This window comes from Mus pahari, chromosome 17 (assembly GCF_900095145.1).
Source record: "Mus pahari chromosome 17, PAHARI_EIJ_v1.1, whole genome shotgun sequence".
Classification (NCBI taxonomy): Eukaryota; Metazoa; Chordata; class Mammalia; order Rodentia; family Muridae; genus Mus; species Mus pahari.
The window spans coordinates 50352610-50371424 of NC_034606.1; the positions used below are offsets into that span (position 1 = coordinate 50352610).

Consider the following 18815-nt stretch of genomic DNA (forward strand, 5'->3'; position numbering starts at 1 on the left):
CTTCCCCAGGTCCCCTATAGGATTAATTGAGAAGGTTCTAGAATCATCAAAGAGACAACCCTCTGGGCCTGTTTGTGAAGGGCTGTCTAGATGAGGTTACGTGTGTGAAAACCTGCCCCCAATGTGGGTGGTAACATCCCATGGTCTAGATAAAAAAAAGTCAAAGCCAGCAGCTGTCTGTTTTCTGGCTTAATAGATGCAATGTGACAAGCTGCCTAAAGCCCTGTGTCACAAGTCCCCACTACGTGGGCCTGTACTCTCAACCTGTGAGCCAAAAGAAACCTATCCTTTTAAAAATGGCTTCGGTCACATATTTTGATACTGTAACAAGAAACAAATACACCTCTCCCGGAGATACTTCTTCCCAGCCTTCTCTCTCTGTGGGAAGACTCTCCTTCCTGTTTTTTTTTTTTTTCCCCAGGCAGGGGGACGTTTCTGATCAGCGTCCCCCTTCCCATGAGGAGCCTCTATCCAAGGTCTTCTTCCATGGCTCGAGGTATCCAGCATCTTTTCCCTATGTGGGAATCTCCGTTTCAGGTCTCCCTCCGTGGAACACCTCAACCTAGCCATTCCTTCCCCTAGTGTCTCCATTCCAGGTTTTCCTGCAGTGGAACAGGTTGGCCCAGCAACACATGCCCCGAGGGTAAGTCTTCTCTGCTGGTCCCCTCCCATGGTGACACCTTTGGCCTGAATCCCTGTTCTTCCTCTCGGGCCTCCTTTCCAGGTCTCCTTAGGGACAACATCCATTATTCTGGGGGCGCCGCTTCTCGGCCTGGTATCCCTTCCCCAGAGGGAAACCTCTGCATGAGGGGCCCCCACCCATAGTGGCCCTTGCTCATGGTAAGCATCTGTCCCTGATAGACATTCTCTAGGACACTCTACAGCCCACCCACCGCCACCCTACCCGGACCCCTTCATCTCAGTATTCTGTCCACTGACTGGGGGGGGGGGTGTCTTTACGCCACGTCGCCCCACCGGGGGTGTGGGGGACCGAAGACCGCCCCCATCCCACCCCACGCAGGAGCAGGACTTCCGCTGCGCCCCCTCCCCTCAGGCGGGACTTCCGCCCCCGCCCCCTCCCCTCCTGCCGCGTCGCCTTGTCCTCTTGGCCTGAGGCGAGCCAGCTAGTCTCGCGCTCTCTGCCTTGCAGCACCACGGGATCTGGGTGACGCGGGCTGCGGAAGCCAGAGCCGTGCAGACCGCGTCTCCAGCTCCTCGCCCGTCGTCTGTCTCCCCGCCGCAACCCCTTCTCTTCGCTCTCCTCTCCGCCTCGTCGGGCTCGGCCCCAGAGCGAGTGGCAAGATGGCGGCGCCCAGGATGCCACCCTCCCGGCTGTCGGGCATCATGGTGCCCGCACCCATCCAGGACCTGGAGGCCCTGCGCGCACTCACGGCGCTCTTCAAGGAGCAGCGTAACCGGTAACTGCGCGGGGGCTACCGCCTGGGAAGGAGGAACCATGGAGGAGTCTGGGCTGGGCTGGGCTGGGCTGGGCTGCGGCGGGCGGGCGAGCGAGGCGGGGCAGCGGGCTCGACCGGCTCGGCCCACGCTCAGGTTGTGGCTCTGGGGCGCTCGCCTAGGCCTGCTCTGGGACGAGGGTTTGGCCAGGCTCTTGAGAGGGGCAGGCGATGGCGACACTGGTCCCCAAGCCGGCAGCGAGGAAGCTGTTGGTTCGGTTCCTCTGGCGGGGCCCTGAGGGCGGTGGCCAGGGAAGGGAGGCGTGTTCGGGCTTGCTTCTCCCGCTGGGTTAGAGGGTGTTATCGTTCTGTCCAGGAGCCTGCAGAGCTGGCCTGGCTTCGTGACATCTGCTCAGCGTTGCCTCTAACCCTTCTGTTGCTAGCCTTACAAAATGGGAGCTGTGGTGCGTTGTTTTCAGGGCTGAGATGAAATAAACGTGTTTAAACAGAAGTACGCGAGGCTGTCAGTTTCTGATGGATATTCGTGGTATGGTTTGCGTTGCAGTTTCCCTGTCTGTTTAATGGAAACAAGGTGCGCTGGGACCTCCTTGGTTGAGAGATGGTGAGGATTTAATGAGATGATGCGTGTTAGTTACATCCTTAGGCCATGCCTGACACCTGGTTCTAAACACCATTAGTGTTTTCTCTTAACAGTAATGGTCTCCCTGGACCAGGTCTTGGGAGAGGACCCGGAGCCCTTGGTCTCTCCTGTAGAGAGATAACAAGTAGGCCCAGAGTGTGGACAAAGGGCAGAGAGCGCGGTGGGGGAAAAAGCACGTAGGCTCAGTGGTCACAGGAACTTTTTCTAAAAATAGATAGCCGGCCAGACATGTCACGTGGCACAGCCCTGCAATCCCAGCATTCAGGAGGCAGAGGCAGGTGGGTCTCTTGAGTTTGAGGCTGGACCAGTCAGCATTGTGACATCCTCTGAATCTCAAAAACAAATAAACCCAACAACAACAACAACAACAAAAATATACTGGTGGAGCTCTTTCCCACCAGGGGACATAGTAGAAGAGTGTGCGTCTGAAAGGTGTTGAGGACCCCAGAGCACTGCTGCTTGGCCTTGTAGTTAGGATGCTAATCAGTGTGACAGATACTTATGGGAAATAGTGTTGGTTGATTGGATGCTTGGGCCTGTCTGTACCATTTAGGAACTATACCTTAATCATTAGCCATCTATTGAGTACTGTGAGACAGCCTTTGCAGGGGGCTGAGGTGACAAAAAGCGAATGTGACATAATTCCTTTCATCAAACACATTAGGGGATTGCTGTGTAAACATATTGTGGTAGAGATCCACACAGGAAAGGTGCTGCCTCCCAGAGCCAGAAGACCTGGGAAGATGGTTCAGTGGTTAAGAGCGCTTGCTGCGCCGGGCGTGGTGGCACATGCCTGTAATCCCAGCACTCGGGAAGCAGAGGCAGGCAGATTTCTGAGTTCTAGGACAGCCAGGGCCAGACAGAGAAACCCTGTCTCAAAAAAAAACAAAAAAACAAAAAAAACAAAACAAAACCAAAAAACAAAACAAAACAAAAGACCACTTGCTGCTTTTCCGGAGGATTAGTGTTTAAGTCCTAGAACCCATAAGATGGTCCACAACCATCTGTAACTTCAGTTTGAAGGGGTTTGATGTCCCTTTCTGGTCTCTGGGTATCAGGCATACACACAGGCAAAACACCCATAAAATGACTGAGATTATGGGGCTTCCTAGAAAAGACTGTCTGTGAAAGGGCCATATACTGATTCTGTGGAGTTGCAGAGAAACAACATAAATAATATCTCTGGGTCAGAGGAGCCACTCAAACATTGGTTTCCTTTATGTAACTTTTTTTTTAACCTTTTTTTTTTTCCTCCTTTATGTAACTTGTTGAGAGGTTTAAGGCCCATAGCTTTCTTAACTTGATCTGTTCTGAGAGGACTTAGGGGAAACCATTGATGGTTTAGTCAAGTGTTTTGATAAAATCAGTTCTGGAGGAAAGTCTGCCCGGTTGCCCTTCTTGGGGATGAAAGAGGACAGAGGAGCTAGGGATAGAGGATGAAGCTGGAGGCAGGGGGATGAAGTTCAGGGGATCTTTCAGTAGCTATGGCAGAAGTTCCAGTGACAAAGTGCCCAGATTAGGACATTGTGGGAAAGGGTAGAGGAAAATCAGGGTAGGGGAAGATGTTGAGGAATGCCAGATTGACTGAGCAGGGCTCAGGGATCAACTGGGTTGTTGTGCTGGGGTGAACATCAGAATGCCAAGGTCCAGTTCCGGTTCTTGTGTGGCAGTGTCCCTGTTTCATGCAGTTTGGAGATCAGAAAGGATGAACTGGCAGGTAGGTGGAGGGATGCAGTTGTGTGGTGGTACAGATCTCTTGATTCTGGTTCTGCTTATTTTTAAATATTTATTTATGCATTTGGGTGTTCTGTCTGCATAGTAGAAGAGGGCATCAGATCCCATTATGGAAGGTTGTGAGCTGCCATGTGAATGAACATTGGGAATTGTGCTCTTAACTGCTGAGCCACCAGTTTGACACACACACACACACACACACACACACACACACACACACACATAGAGGAGTTGGTCTGTCTAGCAGTGGTTCTCAATCTTCTTAATGCTGCCCTTCTTTAATATAGTTCCTCATGTTCTGATGACTCCCAACCAAAAATTATTTTTGTTGCTACTTCATAACTGTAATTTTGCTACTCTTATGAATTATAACATAAATATTTAGTATGCAGGATGTCTGATAATGTGACCCCTCTGAAAGGGCCCTTCAACACCAAAAGGGGTAGAAACCCACATGTTGTTGAGACTGCTGTCTATAGGTGTCTATAAGTTCTGTGGAGTCCAGAAAAGGGAGTTGGGTCTCCTGGAGGTGGAGTTACACTGGGCATGTGAGCAATCTGATGGTGGTGCTAGGAGCTGAACTCAGGTTCTCCTCAAGAGGAACAGATGCTTTTAAAACTCTGTTTTTGTGTGTCTTTGGGCAAATCTACTGTTTTCTGACCCAGACTCCAGACATTACAAGATGATCTTTCCAGTTATTATTTTTTTTCTAATTTCTGTCTAAAGGGTTTCTTTTAACTTGCCTTTTAGTTTACTAATCTTTTCTTCATCAACCCTGTCATCATTTGATTAAGTAGTGTATTTTTGAGTTAATATATTTGTTTTTATACATTGTTGAAATTGATTGTATCGTTTAATTCTTAAGCATATTGATTATAAAGACTTGACCTGATAACTTTCTATTGTTAGTTTTTATTTATTTATTTGTGTGTGTGTTTTAACATTTGGTCCTTTTTTTTTTTTGGTTTTTCGAGACAGGGTTTCTCTGTATAGTCCTGGCTGTCCTGGAACTCACTTTGTAGACCAGGCTGGCCTCGAACTCAGAAATCTGCCTGCCTCTGCCTCCCGAGTGCTGGGATTAAAGGTGTGCGCCACCACGCCCGGCTACATTTGGTCCTTTTTATATTTAATGCTAGATATTTTGTGTGAATAAATTAAAGTCATTTCTGTAATCTATAAATTTAAAACCAAAATCAACATAAGCCCTTTGCTAGCAGGGTGGGAACAACTACTTACATATTAATTAGAGTAGAATGAACCTTGACCTACATCTCAGACCATTTAGAAAAATATTTTATCACGGAATGGAGATCTAAATTCTGAAGTATTTATTAGAAAATAGTATCCTTGTGACCTAGGCAGACTTTTAAAAAATTAGTGGTGGCACACGCCTTTAATCCCAGCACTTGGGAGGCAGAGGCAGGCAGATTTCTGAGTTCGAGGCCAGCCTGGTCTACAGAGTGAGTTCCAGGACAGCCAGGGCTACCTGGCTCAAGAAACCAAAATAAATAAATAAATAAATAAATAAAATTTAAAAAATTAGTCTTTTTTAATAGTACGAATGGATTTTACAGTGTTAACAGCATTGTTCTTTGCTCTCATGCACACCCTGTGGAGCAGCCCGCTACCCGGCACCGAGCAATCATTTCTTGTCTAAGACATGGAGAACGTCCTAGTTAAGCAAAATACTGACTTAAAATTAAACCCTGATCAAAAGATAGCATTGAGAAGACAAAATGGTCGTATGCCTTTAATCCCAGCACTTGGGAGGCAGAGGCAGGCAGATCTCTGAGTTTAAGGCCAGCCTGGGTGAGTTCCAGGACAGCCAGGGCTACACAGAGAAACCCTGTCTCGAAAAACCAAACCAAACTAAACAAAAATAAAAACAAAAACAACCCAAAAGAGAAAAACAAAATGATAAGGCATAGACTAGAGGTATTTGTAATACGTATATTTAACAAAAGATTGTTTCAGAATGTATAAAGTATTCCTGCAATTCTCTGAAAAGATAGTCCATTTTTAAAAATTGGGCAAAGCCTCTTGTACTTTAATAGAGATGTATAAATGCCGTGAGTATTACTCAGCACCCAGTGTGGAAAGCACAAGGCACGGTATAACCCTTTGGTTGGCTGGTACCCAAAGTGGGAAAAGACAGCATCGGTGAAGATGTACAGAAACCGATACCCCATTTTAGAGTGGTTTTTGGGTATTGAACCCTAGACCTTGAATGTGCAAGGTCACTGTTCTGCTACTGAATTACATTCCCAGCCTGAAATGCAGTCTTGATACACTGTTGATGAGACTGTAGAATGGTGTGGCCAACAAGACAACCCATTTGATGGCTCCTCTGAAAGCTCAGCATAGATCATCACCAAGATATTAAAGGAACTGCAAGAAGATTGCATTATATGATTCCATTGATGAACTACAGGGCGGATTCATAGGGAAGTGAATTTAGAGGCTATCCGGTTTGGGGCAGCAAGGAACATCAATAATTCTTTGATTCAGAATTTCAAGTTTGGATATTTAAGTTTTAGAAATAAGTGGTAGTGATAGCTGTTGAATTGTGCATGAAATTAAGCTTGTTGAATTGTGAGTTAAACTCATTGAATTGAAGACTTAAAAATAGTCTACACGGAAAAAAAAAAAAGAAAGAAAAAATAGTCTACATGGCAATTTTCATTTTACAGATATTTTACTACATTTAAGACATTAACGCTGTAATATGTATACCAAAATCCAATGAGTCAGATGGGTGAATTGTAGGCATTATGAATTGTATATTAAAAGAGCTTTTGTAAACAGACAAGACCATAATGATATCCATGGATGTGGGCATGGTGATGTAGTTCTATAATCTTGAAAGAGATTATGGCCATTATGAAGCCAACCTGGGCTACAAGTGAATTCTAGACCGGCCTGGGATATAGAACAAGAACATGGCTGGAGAGATTGCTTATCTTAGAGGTTTAAGATTCAGAGCACTTGATGGTTCTTCCAGATGATGAGGGTTCAGTTCCCAGCATCCACGTGGTAGTTCACAACTGTCTGAAATCCAGTTCCACAGATCCAGTGCTTTATCTTTGGCCTCCTTGGTTCAGGCGTGGGTATATACACAAACACACAGGCAAAGGGCATACACACCTATCCACATGAAGGTTAACAAACAATTTAAAAACAAACCAAACAGCTGTGTCCTCTCTAAACAGTAACCACAAACTCTGCTCATTGGTATGGCTAAATTTAAAATGACAGCATCGCCGGGCGTGGTGGCGCACGCCTTTAATCCCAGCACTTGGGAGGCAGAGGCAGGTGGATTTCTGAGTTCGAGGCCAGTCTGGTCTACAAAGTGAGTTCCAGGACAGCCAGGGCTATACAGAGAAACCCTGTCTCGAAAAACAAACAAAAAACGAAACAAAACAACAAAAGACAGTATCAACGTTTTGTGAGAGACTGGAACCACAGGGACTCTTATAGGTTATTGGTGGGATTATAAAAGATGTAACTGCTTTGAGAGCATACTAGCACATCTTCATGAACTTAAATGTATAACTGATGTAGCTTTGGGTATTACTCAAGAGAAACAAAAACACGCATCCATAAAACCTTGTTAAGGTACATTCATAGCAACTTAACTGATGTAATCAAATAATGGAAATAACTTAAATGCCAGTCATCAGGAGACTGTCTAAAACCTTTGAAATTAAAAAGAATGAACAGCTGACACAGAAGAACATGGAAGACTTCTAGAAACCCTGAATGAAAAGAGCCAGTCACAACATACTTTTTACCAACTGGAACACTAGTCCACGTTAGTCAGTGATAATACACATCTGACTAGTGGTTGTCAATGGAGGTTGGGATTAGCAGGGAAAGAGAGAGGGAACTTTTCAGGGAATGGGCCATATCTAGATGGGTTGTTGGTTATATTGCAGTTTTCTGCCTGTAAATTGATGTCCCGTTTTATCAGTAGTCCCCTAAAGAACTCACTGAGTATGGCTAAAGGACTCTGGCCTTTTCTACTCACTGCATGTTACTACTAGTTAGTAAAAACAAGTGTAAATAGTTAGACTTAGGGCTGGCAAGATGGCTCAGTGGGTAAAGCTCTTGATCCCCAGAATCTAGGTAAAATTGGATGTGGTGGTGTGTATAATTCCAGCACTCCAAGAGAATTGGGAGGTAGAGACAGGAGAACCATTGAAAAGCTTGTGGTTCAGTTAGCAACACTGCAAAAATAAGAGTTCAAGCCTCAAAAATGAGGTGGAAATGGATGCTTCTAAAAGTAGTCCTTTGACCTTGTCTTAGTTTAAGTTTTAATTGATGTGATAAAAGGAATGTTTTTATTTCAGCTTACACAGTCAGGCACAGTCAATCACAGTCTGTCACATAGGGAAACCAGGGCAGAAACTCAAGGCAGGAAGTGTGCTAGAGGCCATGGAGGAATGCTGCTTTCTGGCTTGTTCCTAGTAGCTTGCTCAGCCTGCTTTCTTATACTATCTAGGACTACCCACCCATGGGAGGCACCACCCTCTGTGGGATAGGCCCACCCACAGTAGTCATCAGTCAGCAAAATGCACCAGAAGCTGCCTATAGGTAGTTTTGTACTTGCTTGCTTGTTGCTCATTAATTTGTACCCCTACCCCCATCTATACCCCCATCCATACACACTAAAAGAAAAAAATTAAAGATGACATGGTAAAATTGTAAGACAAGTAGAAGGGTTGGGTATTGTGATTGCTAACCTTGTCAGCAATCTGGTGCTTGAGGGTTTTGCTTCATGAACATTTTCTCAATACCAGCTAGCAAGTGCTTGTGATGTTTCCAGAGGCTGAGTATGAATAACTGAAACTCTAGGCGAGAGAGAGAGAGAGAGAGAGAGAGAGAGAGAGAGAGAGAGAGAGAGAGAGAGAGAGAAAAACAAACAAAAAAAAACCAGCCAGTATAAGAATGTCCTGTGCCAGGCAGATTTCTGAGTTCGAGGCCAGCCAACCTGGTCTACAAAGTGAGTTCCAGGACAGCCAGAGCTACACAGAAAAACCCTGTCTCGAAAAACCAAAAAAAAAAGAATGCCCTGGTAACTGCTGGTAACTGCTGGTAACTGCTAAGGGCAGTTGAGACTTAATTCCCCAGGAAGCACATAGACTGTATCTGACGTCTCCTTCTGGAGGCACATGGCTTAAGTAGTGGTTAGCCTGCTGTTGGTTGATCATTGATCCAGATGTTGGTGGCTGGGTCCAGGTGTGGACTGCAGCCTCCCTAAGTTGTAGTCTGCTCTTCTGCTTAGGTCTTCTCTGGTCTGAGACTGTCTACTCTGCCTGTCTTCAAGACAGCAGCCTTGGAGTCGAAGGGTGCTGGGAGGAGCACTGTCAGACAGGCTATTGCTCTCTTGCTGAGGCTTCCGTAGGGTAAGATCATACCTGCCATACAGGACTTTACCCTGGGATCAGCCTGCAGTGTGGATGCACCCTGTTGCTAAGGGGTCTGAGCCCTTGGCTACATTTCCCTTGTTATTTCAAGGGTTGTCACAGTGCTTTTTCCATGGTGTCACTAGGCATGGAAACATCCAAGTGGGCCCCAGAGTTCTAGATCCTTTCTTCAGCTCTGGGTTTTCAGGGTGCCATCAGAAGTGATGTTCTTTGTGTTGTAGTAACTGCCATCTTTGCCCCTTGGTCCCCTGACTGAGAGCCCACAGAGCTTCTCTGTAGATAAAGTTGTTGAGACTCCCCTTTTGCACTGACTGATGGAAATCTTCTTTCCTGATGTTACATTTTTATTTGTTTGCTGTGTGTGTGTGTGTGTGTGTGTGTGTGCAGAAACAATATGGCCTACATTTCCCAGTACCATGTGAGTCTTAGGAATTGAGCAAAGATGGTCAGGCTTGGCTGCAGGCACTTTCATTCCCCTGAGCCATCTTGGTAGACGGAAGTGTTCTTTTGGGCTCTAGGACTTAGTTCAATATAGCCTAGGGTTACAGTGTTAGGACACAAACTGTCAGTGGCTCGTTGGGAATAGTGAGGGCAGCAACCAGTTTTTCCTGTAGCTACTTTTCTTTGTGAACCTTTTTCCTCAATAGCTTTTATTGAGCAAGAACTTTTTTCCATGTCTCTTTTCTGGACTCACTCCTTCCTCTATGAAAGTTATATTTTCTTGTACCTCATCCTGGTGATCCTGGCTCAAAAGCAGGTATTTTGGTGAGACAGTAGTAGTATTGGAGATACGGGTTTCTTGTTCCTGGGCAGCCAGCATCTTTGGCCAGGTCCTTTCTGTGAAGCTCTCCGTGCTTCCTCCTGGACATGGCTTTCTGTGTAGTCTGTGTGTGGCTACAGTGTCTGCAGGCCTTTTTTTTACTTTCACATGCAGAGGAGTCCGGTCCTGGCTTTGTGAACCACATAGTGTTTCTGATCACCACATCGGACAGGGGACATTAGCCCTTGTCATCCAGTCACCCAATCCTCAGTTACAGGATTCTGCTTTGTGGGTACCTTGGCTTTTTAAGTTCAGTTGAGTGCTCCCATCCAGTTTCTGTGTGAAGTTATATATAGTGTTCATAAGCTAGGCTATACCTTTTTAATTTTTTTAACATACTGAATTTCTTAGCGAGGAGGCAGATGTTACAGTGTGAAATTCTCACTGTCTTCATTTCATAATGGAATGCCCTTTCTGTTACACTTTTACTGAGGGGAGGGAGGGAGAGAAAGACAGGCTGTATGATTGAGTTCTTTTCACTATGGGGGGTCCTGGGGATTGAACTCAGGTTTTTAGGTTTGTTACCTTATCCACCAGGCTCCCTCAATAGTCGGTTGTAACTCCCTTTCCCTACTGGATGGCACTCTTTTTGAGAGCAGGAACCATCCATCACCTTTGGGGCATCACCTGGCAGGGTGCCTAGGCTGTTTTGATGCTTCGTGAACATTGAGTTGAATAGAGCAGTGAGGATGAGCCAGTTGGTTCCATTGAGAAAAGTCACTTAACAGCACGTCTTAGTCAGGGTTTGTATTCCTGCACAAACCATCATGACCAAGAAACCAGTTGGGGAGGAAAGGGGTTATTTAGCTTACACTTCCACACTGCTGTTCATCACCAAAGAAAGTCAGGACTGGAACTCACACAGGGTAGGAACTTAGAGGCAGGAGTGGATGCAGAGGCCATGGAGGAATGCTGCTTACTGGCTTGTTCAGCTCCCCCCTACCCCCCGAAACATGGTTTCTCTGTGTAGTCCTGGCTGTCCTGGAACTTACTCTGTAGACCAGGCTGGCCTCAAACTCAGAAATCCTCCTGCCTCTGCCTCCCAAGTGCTGGGATTAAAGGTGTGCACCACCACTGCCTGGCTGTCAGCTTGCTTTCTTACAGAACCCAAGACTACTAGCCCAGGGATGGCACCACCCACAATGGGCCCTTCCACCTTGATCACTTGAGAAAATGCCTTACTGCTGGATCTCCTGGAGGCATTTTCTCAAGGGAGGCTCCTTTCTCTGTGATGACTCCAGCTTGTGTCAAGTTGACACACAAACCCAGCCAGTACACAGAACTAGACAATTACTTTTAAAACTAAAAAGCTGTTTAGGGTGCCGTGTTATTCATTTGTTTAACTACCTGTACTGTTGTTTTTCTCATTTTTGTGGCCAATGAGAAAATATGCCAGTGTGCTCATGGCTGACAAAAAGCAACTTAAGACTTTGACTCACTGAATAGAGGTTGTCATTTCATGATGTCACAGGTGGGACCTGTGAAGCTCTGTTCACCCTGGTCTAGTGAGGAATCGGGATGGGTGGGGTGGAGCTGGTGCTCAGCTAGTCTTCTCTCTTTTCTTTTCCCACCTCTATCTACAGTTTGGCATCAAGTCTTCCCTCAGGTAAACCTTTCTGAAGAGACTTTCATAGACATGCCTAGAGGTGTGTCTCCTAGGTGATTCCAGAGACAATTGATTTGATAGTGAAAATTAAGGTATTTGTTAAGTTTTGTGGGGCAATTATAGTTCATATAGTAAAGTGAGCAATATTTGGCTTGCTTCCAGTATGTACCAAAGAACAGTACACGTGTTGTGACATTAACTTTATAAGTGTCTGGAGACTTCTTTCTCTATTTGTACACACACTCTGTGATTTCCCCTCATGCTTTATTTACCATTTCACTTCTCATGTTGCTAGGGTTTGAGTATGAAATGACTCCCACTGGTTCATATACCGAGGACTTGGTTGTCAACTGATGGATTTTTAGACCTGATTAGATCCTGACTGCTCTGATCAGTGGCTTATTCCCTTGATAACTTCATCATATAATTGCATTATTGAGAAGTATAAACAATAGGAGGTGGGGGCCTAATTGGAGGTCGTAGGTCACTGAGGATATGACTCTAGACCAGTGTGCCTCAACCTTCCTAATGCTGTGACCCTTTAATATAGTTCCTCATGTTGTGGTGACCCCTCTCCCCAACCATAAAATATTTTGTTGCTACTTCCTAACTAACTTTGCTACTGTTATGAATCATAATATAAATGTTTTTGGAAATAGGTTTGCCAAAGGGGTTGCGACCCACAGGTTGAGAGCTGCAGCCCTAGAGGCTACATCATGCTCTGGTCCACTTGTGTGTTTCCTTGTCTTCTCTGCCACATGTGTCTGCTAACAGAATATTCCACCCAGGCATGCAGAGCTGAATACCCTCTGAGGCTGTTAGGTACTTGGGTAGAGTGGCACACAAATGATCAATAATATTGCAAATCTTTTTGATCTGTAGGCCTGTGTTTTATATTTTTGCTTCTTTTCAAGACCGTCACAGAGTATTAAAAGCACTTTTTTTTTTTTATTTTGGTTTTTCGAGACAGGGTTTCTCTGTGTAGCCCTGGCTGTCCTGGAACTCACTTTGTAGACCAGGCTGGCCTCGAACTTAGAAATCCGCCTGCCTCTGCCTCCCGAGTGCTGGGATTAAAGGCGTGCGCCCCCAAGCCCGGCTAAAAGCACATCTTTTAAAGCTGGATTCTTATTTGACTCTGCATTCCCAACTCTTCCATTCACGTCTAGCATATATGAGCATTTGATCGTATTTTTATAACTTCTTGAGGCCTTATATGTATTTTACAGTAAAAGCACAGAAGAGAAACTCTAGTTAGAAATGTATAGGAAACACCACTGTGACAAATGGCTGCTTTCAAAGGATGGAAAATGACTTGGGAGAATCTTGAGTTGCTTGCATAAATATGTTGACTAACTTTCACGAAGAAAGCAAATAGATTAATCCCTTTAGAGGTCAGGATACCACAAGAGTAAAAAATAAATCTGTCTATCTGCATACACTCATACACATGGGTTTCCCCTACACATTACTGTACTGAGCCTGTGGCCAGCGAGTCTTTGATGTGCCAGAAGAACAAAACAAGTTGCCCCCAAACAAAACCCAGACAAGTCACCAGCTTAGTTGAAGATGCCATGTGGCATTTTGACTCAGCCATGATTCAGTTTAATTGTCTGAGAGAACATCAAGTTCCTCTATAAAAAGAATTGTGTGACGGCAGTCTCCTTTATTTTTACCTATGCCATGAGCTGGAATACCGCATGGAGCTATTTGGTGAGGTGTTCTGACTCAGCTTCAAAATACAGAAGTGCTCAACAGGAGGCCACCTCTTAGCAGTTATCTTAAGTGGATGAAGTAGCCAGGAAGGAATTTGAGCAAAGCAAATAAGGGTCTGTTTGTGACCGCCAGAGCCCTGAGGAGGCCTTCCATTCCTCCGGTGTTTTGTAGTGGTCACTGGTCCCAAGGGTGAGGTCAGTGATCTGTAAGGATACTGAAAGGTGAAGGCCCCTGGGATTGTTCAGCTAGCTGAACCAGGCTCTCTGATGGCCACAGACTAGATAAGCAGTAGCTGTGTGTGAGTGGTCCTTCCTCTTATTCCTGTTATCGTCACTGATGGGTTTATGTGGACAACACCTAGAATAGTGGCTAGCATGTGGTTAGTGCTATTTAAATGTTAACTACTGTCTTTGTCTTGGTCACCATATCATGATCACGATCAACATAGAGAATAGAAACTATATCAAAAGACTTAAAGAAGACTTATTGGATGAAATATATCAGTCTTTTATTGAAATGTCTCAAACAACAGAGACATTTTCCCTACATTGAGCTGTGAATTCAGTGCCACTTAAAATACCATTTCAGTAAACATTTTGTTAGAAATGCTACTTACTTCTGAGGACAGGCCTTTCCCAGAGGTTCTCAGTGGCTCTAGATGGACCAGTTACTCCACCTGATTGTCACGTGGTATCAGACTTCTTTCCACTATATACACCCTGACTCTTGTTCTTTTTTTTTTTTTGGTAATATTTTTACTTTTAATTATGTATATGTGTCTCTGTATATACTTGTAAGTGTGGTGCCCACAGAGGCCAGAAGAGCTGAGGTTACATGTAGTTGTGAGCTGCCTGTAGTGGATATTGGAGCCAAATTCCCGACCCCTGTAAGACCAGCCAATCTCTTGGTTGTCGAGCCACCTCTCCAGCCCTTTTGTTTGCTTATTTGTTTGAGATGAGATCTTGCTGTCCTTTAACTCAGCCCTCTTGCCTTAGATGCTCGGTGCTGAGATTACAGACTTGCACCATCTTGCCTGGTTGCCTCCAGCTTTTTGTAGTATACTGTCTGTTGAATCAACCTTGCAGTTTAAATATCTGTGGGCCACTGCACCTTATTCTTTGAAACATTTAGCTTTAGCTTGCTATTAACTGTGAATTGCTTTAATTGTCTTAAATTTTGGTCAGTTCCTATACAGAGAAACCCTGTCTCGAAGAAAAAAAAATTTTTTTTTTTTTGGTCAGTTCAGTGTTTGCGTAGGTAATCCTTTCATTGACCAATCGTATTTTCTTGACTGTCAGTGAGCTTGACTTTCCCATTGCCACATGTTACACCTTACCTGGACCTTCTTTCTTTCTTTTTCTTTTTCTTTTTTTTTTTTTTTTTTTTGGTTTTTCGAGACAGGGTTTCTCTGTATATTCCTGCCTGTCCTGTCCTGGAACTCACTTTGTAGACCAGGCTGGTCTCGAACTCAGAAATTCGCCTGCCTCTGCCTCCCAAATGCTGGGATTAAAGGTGTGCACCACCACGCCCGGCTTGGACCTTATTTCTAATCTGTATTTAATTCTTCATGATCAGTTTCAGTAGCCCCTGGCTCCCCCATTTGTCTTTTCTCTGTGATCCCCTCCTCTACATGTCTTTAGCATAAACCTGTAGCCTATGGATTTCTATCTCAAATTCTATGTTTTTCATTCTCTTCCTAATTTCACATTTCCCTTTTTAGTTGAGTTTGGATTCCTGGATCTAACCATTTCCACACATCCATCTCCAGTTAAATCCCACCCGTTTGTGTTGTCACTCGAATAACTGAGTGAGGCTAGAGAACAGCGATACTTGGCCTACTGCTCTCTTTAAATTGATGATTGCTATGTAGCCATGCTGATTGGCCTTTAATTTTTGACAAGTCATAATTGTATGCATTTATATATATGGTACACTGTCTTGTTTTGGTATTTATGTAATGTGAAATGACCAAATAAAGTTTATTGACATAAACTTCAACTCTCAGACCTATCTTATTTTTAGAACAAAACTGTATTCTTTAAGTACAGCAATATAACTTGCATATTAAATATTAGAATAATTTGATATAGCTTTAAACAAGAAAGAAAATCTCACATTACAAACCTTGGAACACATGAATCTCTCTGGGAAGAGGAAATAGAAAAGATATTGTGGGTAGACTTTGTGGTGTGTGGGGACAGGAAAAGGAAGGATTATATGGGGGGAGTGTGGAGGATCATTTTAGGGGCAAGGTAGAAACCTAGGGCAATGGAAACTCTAGGAGTCTTTGAGGGCAGCCCCAGTTAAGACTCTAGTAATGGAGGATATGGAGCCTGCACTGACCATCTCCAGTAACTAGGCAAGACTTCCAATGGAAGGATTGGGATGCCAACCTAGCCACAAGACTTGAACTACAGTTTGTCCTGCCCGTAAGATGTGCTGGGGTAAAGGTGGCACAGGAATTGTGGGAGTGGCCAACCAGTGACTGGTCCAGTTTGAGACCCATGCCACAGCAAGAGAGGGAGCCCATCCCAGACACTGCCTAGAGGGCCTAAAGGGCCAGGAACAAGATGCTGGATAAGCCCAGACCTAGGGTAGAACCAAACATCGTGGGAAAAAGAAAAGAAATGATACCTTAATCGTCATCAGATTGGCTCTGCCCAGCAGCTGTTGGAGACATGTAGAGACCCCCAGCTGAATATTAGGCAGAGCTCAGTGAATCCCATGGAAGACAGGGAAGAAGGATTATAGGAGACAGGGGTCATGGACACCACAGGAAAACCCACAGAATCTAATTGGGATCCTAGGGGCTCACAGAGACTGAACTAACAGTCGGGGAGCCTGTATGGGTCTGACCTAAGTCCTCTGCAGGCTGTGTGTTGTGGTTGTGTAGCTTGGCCTTCTTGCAGGGCTCCTAACAGTGGGAGTGGTGGCTGTCTCTGAAGCTTTTGCCTGCGCTTGGGACCCTTTTCTCCTACTGAGTGCCTCATCTAGCCTTGATATGAGGGTTTGTGTCTAGTCTTATTGCAACTTGACAAGCCATATTTGGTTGATATCCATGGGAGGCCTGCTCTTTTCTGAAGGAAAATGGAGGAGGAGTGGATGGGGCAGAGTTTGATGACACACAAACTGGGAAGAGAGGGGAGGGGAAACTGAGGTCTGGATGTAATATAGGAGAGAATAAATAAAAAATTAAAAAATTAAACCCAAGACATTGGAAAAAAAGAAAAACACCTACAATAAAACCCCCAAGCCCCTCCCCTCATAATAGTTTTTAAAAAAAAAAAAAAATCACTTTTTTTTTTCCTGGCTGGGCCAGTAGTGGTTCACACCTTTGAGCCCAGCACTTGAGAGGCGGATCTCTGAGTTCAAGGCCAGCCTGGTCTACAGAGCTAGTTTCAGGACAGCCAGGACTACACAGAAGAACCCTATCTCAAAAAACAAGACAAAATAAATAAATATTTTTAAAAATGAATAAAACAATCACTTTTTTCTGAATGGGTCAATTCAAGAAAAGAAACTGCAACCTTCAGATGTCTCTGCCTCACAGGACTAACTCATGTTGTGTTTAGTTCAAGAATTTTTTAAAATTTATTTTTATGTGCATTGATGTTTTGCCTGCGTTCTTGTCTATGTGAGGATATCTATCAGATCCCCTGGAACAGAAGTTACAGTTGTGAGCTGCCGTGTGAGTGCTGGGAATTGAACTTGGGTCCTCTGGAAGAGGAGCCAGTCAGTGCCACCAAGCCACCTTTCCAGTCCCTAGTTCAAGAATTTGATTTATTTATTATTATTATTATTATTATTTTTTGAGACAGGGTTTCTCTGTATATCCCTGGCTGTCTTGGAACTCACTTTGTAGACCAGGCTGGCCTTGAACTCAGAAATCCGCCTGCCTCTGCCTCCCAAGTGCTGGGATTAAAGGCGTGTGCCACCACTGCCTGACCCTAGTTCAAAAATTTGAATGCCTCCTGAAGTGGGTACCCTATTTTGAGAGGTAGTACAATACCTCTGAGAGGTCAGTGTGTGCAGTGGAGGGAGAAAGTATCTATTCATCTCTCTGTTCCCAAAACCCATTTTATACATTGTCTTCAGTTAAAGGACATATGAGTTATTAAACTGATGCAGATACTATGCTGGACCTTAGCCAAAAGGCCAAGAAGCAATAATTTTATTTTATTTTTTACAGCTGAATAGCATTAGACATATGCTGATGGATTTGGTATTATGAATATGCTTCTGGTGGGGTATGGTTTTTTTTTTTTTTCCCCAGTGTATGTTCTGGGATGTATATTAGTGCTACCTTTTTTTTTTTTTTTTTTACTTTTTTTTTTTTTTTTTTTTTTTTTTTTGAGTTTCATATCATGCACCTGAGTCCCTCTCATCTCCTGGTCCCCTCATATCCACCCTTTGCCCTTGCAAACTCCCCATCAAAACAAAATACACACGCACACGCGTGCGCGCACACACACACATCTCATTCATCATGGAAGCTGTAGCGTGTCACAGTGTGTCTCACAGTATATCAAACTGTCCACACATCTTCACTTGCAGATGTTCACTGCAGTGAGTCATTGGTCTGGTTCAGGATATCTGGCTTCTGTGACAATATTGGATCCTCATCAGGATTCTTTCCAGTTATCCTATTGTTGCCCTGTGTCATGGAGATCCTGCAGTTTTGAATCATGAGGACTGGCCCTTTCACACATCCCAACCATCCGCAGATGATATAGATTTTGGGGTGTGCCAACTCAGAGCCCACTCAGAGCCATACTCCCCCTTTTCTGCTCCACCAGAGTAAGCTCTCCAGCACTGCTCCAGCTAGGCCACCCAGTGCCACCACTGGCAGAAGACAGGGCCAGCTCTCCTGCTCTCACATTCTTGGGGCTGGCTCACTGGGCCTTCATCAGGCAGGGCCAGCTCTCCCAAGTGCTGCGACCTGTGAGAGATGGGACCACCTTTCCAGAGCACTGTAGCCAGTTGTATTTGTGGAGTACCCATCTTCTCCTCTGTATGCTTTTGCCACTTTGTTGAAAATGAGCTGGCTATTGCTTTTTGTCTGTTTACTCCCAGACCCCTTGTTCTGTTACTGTGGCTCGGTAGTGTAATCTGAAATCAAGAATTGTAATATCTTCAGCTGTCTTCTTTCCTCTTAGAATTTGTTTTGGGTATTTGCCATCTTCTGTGGTTCCATGGAGAGGTTGTTTTTTTCTAGATCTGTGAAGTAGGACATTAGGATGTTGATGAGTATTGCATCAACTATATAGGTTAATTTTGGTAGTATAGTAATTTTCCTCATATTAATTCTGCTTATCTGGGAACATGGAAAGTCTTTTCATGGTCAACCATATCTTTGGTTGTCTTTTTTAATACTTTAAAGTTTTCATTGTAGAGGTTTTTTTTTTTTTTTTTTTTTTTTTTTTTTTTTTTGCATGAATGAAGAAGGGAAAAATATTGACAG

At 44.4% G+C, this 18815-nt stretch overlaps 1 protein-coding gene and 1 non-coding gene across 3 annotated transcripts in view; one reads left to right on the top strand and one right to left on the bottom strand.

The window, feature by feature from the left end:
* Positions 1 to 1072: 1072 nt before the first annotated feature.
* Positions 1073 to 18815, top strand: part of Atxn10 (ataxin 10) — a 122627-nt gene continuing 104884 nt past the window's right edge. Inside the window, exon 1 of one of the 2 annotated variants that reach the window (XM_021216379.2) lies at positions 1073 to 1418. In XM_021216379.2, coding sequence (XP_021072038.1) covers positions 1303 to 1418 — 116 coding nt within the window. In that variant the 5' untranslated portion in view covers positions 1073 to 1302. The remainder of the gene's footprint in view (positions 1419 to 18815) is intronic. The other variant, XM_029548100.1, reaches the window with a different exon arrangement.
* On the bottom strand, positions 17330 to 17521 carry LOC115062459. The gene has a single exon (XR_003842417.1). It is a non-coding gene; the product is annotated as a U2 spliceosomal RNA (small nuclear RNA).